The following is a 10,486-nucleotide window of genomic DNA, read 5'->3' on the forward strand; positions in this document are numbered from 1 at the left end:
TGTTTCCTTTGAGATCTATCTTCTCCAAAAGTTAGCTGCATTGTAAATTACTGTATGGTTTTAAATTTTGTTTTTGTTGAAACAAGAATCTTGCTTTTGCCAGTAAGCCTTCAAGAAGACTTTGAAGCATCCTTTTCAGAATCACCTTTGTGGACAGTGAAAGTCATGAAGTCTTTCTCCATGTCCTGGACCCCTGATTCTTACTATGGGAGTTTTAGGTAGGTCGATCAATTCTTTCCTTCTACTGATCTTCCTGCAAGTAGACACAGTTAATAAAGTAAAAAGTCACTCAACTTATTCTTTTTGTTGCTTCTAACTTCTGAGTTCTGGGGATACCTTGCTCTCTATTCACTATTCAATTTAAAGCGCATATCATACTACAATCATTGGCCCTTATTATCACATTTTCATAACACCCTCTACCTCTACCCTCATTTTTGTGCACAGCCAAGAGAATCTTATCTTTCATATCTCATTGCTGACTAGCTCTGCTTCTCTAACCAAGTTGAATAGTCTTCGCCTTATCGGGTTCATCCTCGCGTACCTGTCACTGTCCTTCGATGATGTACCCGAAAAGTCTAGATCTTAAATGGCTTTATGCGGTATGCCTAACTTCATGGTGGTTATTTCCCAACTTTCCTTCCACTGATTCATGCAACTACCTAGCAAAAAACCCTCCAAGTTGTTGACCTGTTGAATAATATTAATTAGGTAGCTGCTAACAGGCCCCAAAGTTGGAGGTCCACATCGAATTGGCCGTGAAATGTGAGTTCTGCTCATGTGGTTGCCAAAGACGTGAAATTCACTGCCGGGTGCTGACCCTCGCAATATCATAATCAGCATGCTAAATGCTTCTTCTACCTTTCTTTATCCATTGTAAATGTGAAAGGGGGAATTTTTTAAATATTCTTCTATGTGGTTGGCCAGTCGCGTCAATTAATTAATAAAAGCTTGGGAAGAAAGTTCTTTTGCTTCAACATTAAAAAGATCATTTGACTTAATACACATGAATTTGCTTTATTATCAATTTTATATTGGGATTATAGAATAATTATGAACCAATCCATTACAAACTGTCCTAATTCTTTTTTAATTAAGCGTTCTCTCTTTGAATTCAATGCTTATTACAGATTAATTTCTCTTCCCAATTCAATGGTAGAATGTGGTTATTTATCCCGAGAAGAATGAAAGGATCATGGTTAATTAGAACTCAAAGTTGACATATCAAAAATGATTTGAGGCACGCATTATACTTCTGGAAACCTATTTAAATAAACAACTTGAGTAAGGTCCTTAATCAATAATCAAGGGGATAAGATAGCCTGCCTCTCAAGCATGCAATATTCCTACTTGAAGTTGTTCTTGGTTGACCATAATCCTATTGCAAAAGACCCACAATTTTGGGAAAACAATTCCTTATAAAATGAAAAAAAAAAAAACCCAAAAGAGGAAGGGGAAGTTCTACATCGTGTCCTATAATTATGCTATTAGCTGAAACTATTCAAAACTTGGATCACCTACCTTCATTTTTGCAATTTCCATTATGCCAAAGCTAAAATGGAAAGACTACCCTCATATATCCTAACAAGAAAACCCCAAAATAGGGAACCCAACAAAATCTAAATCACCTAATCTAAGCTCTAAATTCCCTCCTGAAATTATGCTAGAAATGAACAGTGCTCGAATTTGTATTCTTCTGGTTCCTCCAATCCTAAGCGTCTTTGACACCAAAATGAGTAGACTTCTAACCCTTAACCCTGCTGTCACGGCGAGTACTAATCCTTGACCCTTCTTCTGTACGTATAGTACAAACCCACTTGACCAATCAAAACCTCAATTATCATACATAAACAAATAATTAACCAAATAATTAGAATTTAAAAAAAATCCCCCTATAAAAGCCTTCTCAGTTCTTTACCCCCAACTCAGTAAAACTCAAACCGAAAATAACAGCACAAGCACAAAGCAAAGGTCACTTCTTTAATCAACTCCCACCCACCAAGATTCAATCTTTCCACCATCATTCTCCAAAACACAAACTACCCATTTCAGATTTGAACCTTCCGAGCAACACCCAGAACCCGGATTTCGATTCCGGAGCTCCGATAGTTAAAAAAAAAAATGAAGAAGCTGAAGAGCTATTACATGCATCTGAGGCACCAGCAGCAGCAGAAGACCATGGAGCTCAAGTGGATCTTCCCGCTGGCGATTGGCTCCATCGTCTCTCTCTTCCTCCTCTTCCTCACCACGCTAACCTCACCCGACGGTTCACCCTTGCTTCCCTTCTACCGCTACTCCATTTCCCTCTCCAGCTCCGTCTTCATCGAATCCAAGCTCCACCCTCTCCCCGTCTCCTACCTCCCGCCGCCGCCGCGCTTCGCCTACTTCGTCTCGGGCTCTAACGGCGACGGCAAGATGCTCAAGCGGACGTTACAGGCGCTCTACCACCCGCACAACCAGTACGTGGTGCACTTGGACCTGGAGTCGCCGCCGGAGGAGCGGTTGGATCTGCAGAATTACGTTTCTACCCACCCGGTCTTTGTCAAGTTTGGCAACGTGAGGATGATCACCAAGGCTAATTTGGTCACTTACCGCGGCCCGACTATGGTGGCCAACACGCTCCACGCGGCGGCGATTTTGCTCAAGGAAGGCGGCGATTGGGATTGGTTTATCAATCTCAGTGCTTCTGATTATCCGCTTGTCACTCAGGACGGTGAGTCAACTTGGGCTTTGACTCTGTTGGTCCATGATTTGTGGAGGTTTTGCTCTGTTTTTAATTGGTTTTTGCTGTGATTTGATTAGATCTGCTGCACACATTTTCGTACCTGCCGCGGGATCTTAATTTTATTGATCATACTAGCAACATTGGATGGAAAGAGTATGCACAACTTTCCTTTTTATCTTTAGTCTCCATATTTGTATTGTTTTTGTTTCCATTTGTGATTGAGAACTTTTTACTCATTGGTTTTGTAATGCTGTGTGATTATAGGTACCAAAGAGCCAAGCCCTTAATTGTGGATCCTGGGTTGTATATGACAAAGAAGGCTGATGTGTTTTGGGTTACGCAGCGCCGGAGTGTGCCAACAGCTTTCAAGCTTTTTACAGGTATGAACTTGTTGATATCCGTCTAAATTTGTTACGAAAAGTGTCTTCATTGGATGGTTGATGATAGAGAAGGACTAGATTTGAGGACATCAGAGCAAAGTTAGAATCTTTGATTCCTCTAATGCAATGCAAATCATTGTCCTTTTCTGGTTGGAGTTTTTGGTGAATAAACTTGTTTAGTATGTAGAATTAAGAATTGGTTTTAATTGGAACAGCTTTGACATTACTGATTCTTGCTGGCTGTGTGTTCAAATGCAATGCATAAGACAATGAGATTTTGTCAATTTATAGCAGCCCTTGTTTTTGGATATTGAATGAAATGGAATGTCACATAGAAACATGAGATGGATAACTAGCAGCAACTTTTAACTATTAAAAAGTGCAATTGAAACAGGTTTTTTTGGTGCAATTGAAGTAGACCTTCTGGTTTGCAGTCTAAATTCAAGTTTGGTGGCTGCTTAAGCTAGCACAATATAGGAGTGTTAGAAGGAAAATTAGAGTTGAAGTCTTAATTGCCTTCTAGGAAAATCATTTTCAACAAAACAATTTTTCAATTGTAAGATAATTTGCTTCAATTTCATTTATCCTAATGAACAAATGTGAGACAGAGACAGAAAACATCATATTGATGATCCAACAACAGTCGCATTTTAACAATAAATTTATCTATCATGTTCACAGATGCATATCTAAAGTTCTTAGTATCTGTTGATCTGCTGTCCTTTCTGGCTCTGTAAAATCTATATCTGTTTTTGGGGAACTAAAACAATTATCTTAGAGAGCCAATAGGTTTGTCAGTTAATACATAATATCTTTTGGAATGTGATCATTCATTAGAAGGATTTTTATTTTCTTCCTTCACTGTTTAGAGCTTATAATAGGTGTGTGTCTCTGGACCCTGCTTATTACATCCCTTCTTCTATATTAGGCATCCAAGTTAGCTTATTAACATGATAAAATTGTTGGCAATGGTATTCAAGTGTATTTAGTTACATAATCTGAATCTATGTTGCTTCTTTATAAAATTTTAGTCCATGACCCATGATATGCTTGTTCTTTCTCTACCCATGATATGCACTGGGTATTTTCTTATTGTCTAGAATTAGGATGTTGTCAGTATGCCTGCCTGTTTTCAATCTGATAGCAGATGAATAACTTGAGAATTAATCTATAGGAAGCATTGTATTCTATAGGTCCTCTGGAAAATTGATGTTCTTATTCTGCTTATAAATTCACCAACCACTCGTCATAGTTCCTTTTAGCATCATAGTACACGTCTGACCTTTCCTTTGTAGGTTTTGGACATTTGATACGTGTTTAAATTAAACCTACCAGTGTTTGTACCAAAAAAAAAAAAAAAAAAATTAAACCTACCAGTGTCCTGTCAGTTCTCCACTTGCTGCTCCTTTCCAACTGGCCTTGAAAAATTTTCACAGTTCTCCAATCAAAATCATTTCCTGTTTCCTTTTTGTAAGAACATATTATGTTGCTATGATTGTTATTTTAACAAAAATTTGCTTTCCCTCACAGGTTCTGCTTGGATGGCACTTTCAAAGCCTTTTATTGACTACTGTATATGGGGATGGGACAACCTACCTCGAACTGTTCTCATGTATTATGCAAACTTTATATCATCCCCAGAAGGATACTTTCACACTGTCATCTGTAATGCACAAGAGTTCCGCAACACAACTGTGAATACTGACCTACATTTCATAACATGGGACAATCCTCCCAAGCAACATCCGCACCACCTCAACCTTGGAGATATGCAAAGGTTGATTAGCAGCAATGCTCCATTTGCAAGAAAGTTTCGCAAAGACGATCCAGTGCTTGACAAAATTGATTCTGAGCTATTATTTAAGGGTCCAGGCATGCTTGTTCCTGGTGGTTGGTGCACAGGAAGAAGGGAAAATGGGTCTGATCCATGCTCTGTTATTGGTAATACCACAGTTCTCAGGCCTAGTCCTGGAGCAAAAAGGCTAGAACTTTTGATCAGCTCACTAATGTCAAACGAGAATTTCCGACCAAAACAGTGCAAATGACAAGAAGTTAAAACTGTTGTTGAATCATTCCCCAGTTCTACTCAGTTCATTTATACTTGACGATGGAATACAGTATCTTCAGGGAAATGGTATTTTCTTATAGTCGGGGGAGAAAATGGCTCAAAGTATGCACATACCTATTGACATGGTAAATGGCTCAGAGTATGCACTTTTGATTTACAGAGCCAAGAATGTGGTGAATTGTATCAATTACTGAGCTAGATTGCTTCCCGCTATGATGACATGGTATGCACCACTTGGGTGGTTTGTAGGTCACCATTTCCCGTTTACATTTTTTTTTTTTGTTTTTTCATTGAAATGTTGATACTGTATTTCACATGGTCCGGCAGTAAATTGTTTCTTGAGACTAATGATGTGGTGTAAGAACAACTGGGAATATGTATATTTGAAAGAGGAAATCCAAAGAATATTTGTCTGATTCTGTCTCTCTTAGAGTCTTAGTGCTTCCATATAATGAATTCGCAAATCTTTCAGTCTAATTAGTTATAAGATCAACCTGCAGCTGCGCTTAATTCGTACTTTACGAACTGTTGATAGCCACTGAAATTGAATTGCTGCATTTCAAGCTAGCTAGTGATTGTTTACATGTAGTTCAAGAGACTCTTTTGCTTTTCCTTTGGCTTTGTTTCGAATCAGATCTCAACACCCTTGAAAGTTGAAACTGGCAAAGAACTATTGCCAAAGCCTGTCAAAATTAAGCAGATGATGATGAGCTTATCGAGCTCTAGCTAAAGCAGCCTTTATCACATCACGGGTGCATGTTTGTTGGGCCGTTGGGGAGGGGGAGAGTGGGAGACATCATACCTCTGTGGCTCTGTTTTGTCAAGCCATCGAATCAGTAGTTCAGGCATCCATTAGTACTAGCCCATTAACATGTGCGATTCGTTTTTATTTTTTATTTTGAAATTAAAGAAGTTACATCAATTTATTTTATTTTATTTTTTTTAAATTAAGAAAGTTACAGCAATTTCTCTCCCTATTTTGAGGAAGCTTCTCCTTTTTTTATAGGAGGTATTGTAATTTTTCAAATATGATATAGTCCAGAGCCGGCCCTGAGGGCTGCAGCTTGAGGCCGTCGCCTCAAGCCACCGATCTCCGGCGGGCCTCCGACAGCTTTTATTTTTTTTGTATACTTGTAGTTCAGCGAGCATTTATATATATTCTTTGTCATCACAGTAGCAAGCTACCACTCTAGAGCTACGGTAACTGTGTAGTGTGGCTTTCTAAGTCACCTAGGTTCGAGGCAAAACTATTACATTTTATGTTCTCCCTCTCTTTTTTTTTTCTTTTTTTCATTCGTTTTCTTTTTCTGGTTTCTTTTGTATTAAGCACATTCTTTTTCTCATTGCTACAAAATAGTTTCATTTTATACTCTCTCCCTCTCTCTCTGGTTTCTTTTGGTATTAAACATTTTTTTTTTCATTTCTACCAATGTCCTTTCTAATTTAAGAATACAATATAGATTTTTTAGTTCCATTTTTTCATTGCTACTAGTGTATTTGAGTTCATTTATTATAGGAAAAAAATTGTATGAATGTTCGCCTCAGGCCTTCAAAATGTCAGGACCGGCCCTGATATAGTCTATTGACTATCTTATTCTCATATAGAAATAATTTGTTTCTTAATATCTATATTATGTGAGGGTATATATGATAGTTTAAAAATTTAACCATTCCCTCAAGAATTGGCTTAATTATATAAGATATATCCTAAAATGTACTATGCAACGTGAATTGTGTGCTTCATTCTACTAGCATGGGATTCAGTTTCAAGTTTAGGATCCAATACTCAAGTTCCCAATCAAGAACCAAATGTGCATGCATGTCATTATATTTAAGTAATAAGTACACATTAGAGAAAAGTATGGGACTCCAAGGCCGCACTAAGGTACCTATTAATTTGTTTAAGATTGATATTCTCAATGAATTTTAAATAGGGGCTGTGACCACTTACCCAATTTGAGCCTAAAAATTGCCCACTTACTCCACTAAGAGTTTTTTTACTCCCATTTACCCAATCTAACATCTATTGACAGTATTGCCCTCATTTTAATTAACAACTACTCCCCTCATAGTCTCTCTCTCTCGACTCCCCTCAGTCTCTCTCTCCTCCCAGACTCTCTCTCTCTCTCTCTCTCTCCCCCCCCCCCCCACCGTCGTTGGAATTACGCTGAAAATCCTACTCCAGACCAGAACTCGACGCCGCCAGCTCACCGGACTTCAACCTAGACCGCCAAAAAACTTGTTTATACTCCACTCCGGCACGATCCGACAGATGCTCAACGCTGACGCAGACTTCTCTCTCTCTCTCTCTCTCCCTCCCCACTATCGCTGGAATTATGCCTGAAATCCTACTCCAGACCAGAACTCGACACCGCCAGCTCACCAGACTACAACCCAGACCGCCGAAAAACCTGTTTATGCTCCACTCCAGCACGATCCGACAGATGCTCGACGCCGACACAGACCTCGATCAACCTTGTTATCAATCTCCACCTCCAGCCCCTGCTCGACGTCGTTCTCGAGTCCGGCACGGCGAGGAATCAGAATTCTCTCTCCGATCTATACTGTTTTTGCACTCTCTCTCTCTCTCTCTCTCTCTCTCCAGCCGGACGACCAGATGCCGAGCGACAAGACCGTTTGAATAGTCGGATTTCCGGCGCTCTCCTTCTTTGTCTCCACTGGTCCCGGTTGCGCCAATCACCGATCTGGTGCCCAGAGCAAATTTTGGGTGGCCAATTTTTTTTTTTTTTTGGTATACTGGTAGCACCGAGAATGGGGAGGGAAAAAAAAGAAAAAAGTGAACATGTAGAATTAAACATATAAATTGATCAATTGTGTCTGTAGTGTATTCATTTTGATTTTGGGAGTTTATGCAATTCACTGGAGGGCAATAATATGATTATAGGAGGGTAATAATATGATTATTGGGGGCAATAATATGATTATTAGGAGGCAATAATATGATTATTGGGATGCAATAAAAAGAGTATTAGGGGGCTAATTGTTTAGTTTCTTTCTGTTGAACAAAAAAACCCTAGAAAAAAAATATTTTCTTCTTTTTCTGCCGCCACCAACAACCAAAAAAAAAAAAAAAAATTCTCCCCAGACCGGCCTCACCCCACGCCGATCCCAGCAGCAGCAGCCCATCTCAGACCGGCCTTACCTCCCTTCCCGGCCTCTTCCTTCTGCAGCCTGCAACACACCACCGGCCTCACCTCACTGGCCTCCTCCCCTGCGCACAACACGCAAGCCTCCAGCAACAAGCTGCCAGCACAGCCCGCACGCACGCCTCCAGCCTCGGTCCAGGCCCTCGACCCCATTGCTGTTGCTCCCCATCCCCACGCGGCATAGCCCCGACACCTGCGCCTGCCCTTCACCGGCTTGCAGCAGATCCTGCCTGCGCAGATCACTCTTGAGGCAGCCCAGCGCCCATGGCCTTCCGCCCCTGCGCCCGCGCCTGCATCAGCCCACACGGGCCTAGCGCCGCCTCCAGCAGCCCGCCTGCAACGACCTCCGCCTTCCTGCTAGCCCGTGCAGCCTCCACCTGCAAACTCACATCTGTAACCCAGAAGACGCAGAAAAGAAGAGAGCTAAAAGGAAGAGGAAGAAGAAGAAAAAAAGAAAAAAAAAACGGTGTGACCCGGTCCAAAGAAAAGGACCCGGCCCAATTGTCAAAAAAAAAAACGGGGCCCAAAGTAAAGGGGCCTGCCCAAAGAGCATATCCGGCCCAAACTGAAAAAAAACTCTAGCCCACTGCTGAAAAACACAACATTGTTACGCACGCCTGCATCAACACGCGCGTGTGCTAGGATCGTTTTGTTTTCTTGAAATCAAGTATGTTTTCTTTATTTTGTTTTTATGATTTTAATCAAGCATGTGAATTTTATTTATGTTTTTTATTTTTAAGCATGCTTTATATTTCATTGTTCATGTTTTTTTGTTATTAAGCATGTTTAGTTAAGATAATTTTGATCATTTTAAGCATGCCTTGTTATTTATATAATTATGTTTAAGCATGCTTTATATTATATTGCTTATATTTTTATTATGAATTGTTAAGCATGTTTCGTGATTTTTTTACGCATGATATATTATTGATATTAGTATGTGTAACACATATTTTGGTATTTATGTTTATATGCTATGTTTTATTTATTATTAAATGTGCTATTGTTATTTTTAGAATGTTATACAAAAAAAATTGCGGTTTGCCATGATAATGAAAATTCATGCGCATTATCCATACACACTGTGATAAAGCATTTTCACATAGCATCGAAAAAAATGTGACCATTACGAATCTTGGTCTTGAAATCTAATTCATATGTTTGGAAAATAATTTACGTGGATGTCTTTATGACTGCGTAATTTTATATCTTCTCTCTTGTTTTATGTAGATGGCTGATCCAACTCGACCTGAGTTTGACATCTTGGACTCAGAAGGACTTGAGTACCATCGTTGGGTTTCCGATATGGAAACTGCCTTTGTGGCAAAAGACTACACTGCCACCATTACTGATCCCAAAGATGATGAACTATCTAATAAGGTGAAAGCAGATGCCTTAATTTTTCTGAGGCGACATATTGATCCTAGCCTACGCTGGGAGTACCTTCAGTTGAAGACACCCAAAGCACTGTGGGATGCCCTTAAGGGACGTTTTGGGAACATTCATGACACTTTGCTCCCAGAACTGGCTGTTCAGTGGAATGGAATCCGCTTGCTTGACTACAAAAGGGTCAATGACTTCAACAAGGACATGTTGCGCCTAAAAGCACGTCTCAATTTCTGTGGAAGGGAAATCACAGAAGATGATATGATCTACAAGACTCTTACCACCTTTCCTAATTCAGCTTTTATACTAGCGAACCAGTATCAGTTGGATTATGACAACAAAAGAATCACAACCTTCAATAAGTTGATCAGCCTACTGCAAGTGGCTGAGAGACATAAAAAGGTTCTCTTGAAAAACAATGCCAGGCCCACTGGGACAAAGAACATTCCCAAGGCTAATTATGGAAAAATGAAAGGTGGAAATAACTCCAATGCAAGGGGGTTTAGACGTGCTGATCCCTACCCACGTGGCAACAATGCACCACGTGGAAAGGGACATGGGGATCATGGAAACAAGATGCCAAAGGAAAGAGTTGACAATGAACCATGCTATAGGTGTGGATTCATTGGGCATTGGTACAAGAACTGCCAAGCAAACAACAGAGTAGCAACCAATTACAAGAGGTATAGAGAGTCTAAAGAACAAGAGGCTCACTATATGGAAGAAGGAGGTCATGACCTAGATGTCAACCTCACAATTG

The 10,486-nt window shown here is 40.0% G+C and overlaps 1 protein-coding gene across 1 annotated transcript; it reads left to right on the plus strand.

The window, feature by feature from the left end:
* Positions 1-1,917: 1,917 nt before the first annotated feature.
* On the plus strand, positions 1,918-5,589 carry LOC133726442 (beta-glucuronosyltransferase GlcAT14B). Its single transcript, XM_062153993.1, has 4 exons — positions 1,918-2,713; positions 2,803-2,878; positions 2,990-3,105; positions 4,636-5,589. The coding sequence occupies exons 1-4, from the start codon at positions 2,122-2,124 to the stop codon at positions 5,148-5,150; spliced, it is 1,299 nt and encodes a 432-aa protein (XP_062009977.1). The 5' UTR covers positions 1,918-2,121; the 3' UTR covers positions 5,151-5,589.
* Positions 5,590-10,486: the final 4,897 nt, after the last annotated feature.

This window comes from Rosa rugosa, chromosome 1 (genome assembly GCF_958449725.1).
Source record: "Rosa rugosa chromosome 1, drRosRugo1.1, whole genome shotgun sequence".
In the NCBI taxonomy this organism is placed as follows: Eukaryota; Viridiplantae; Streptophyta; class Magnoliopsida; order Rosales; family Rosaceae; genus Rosa; species Rosa rugosa.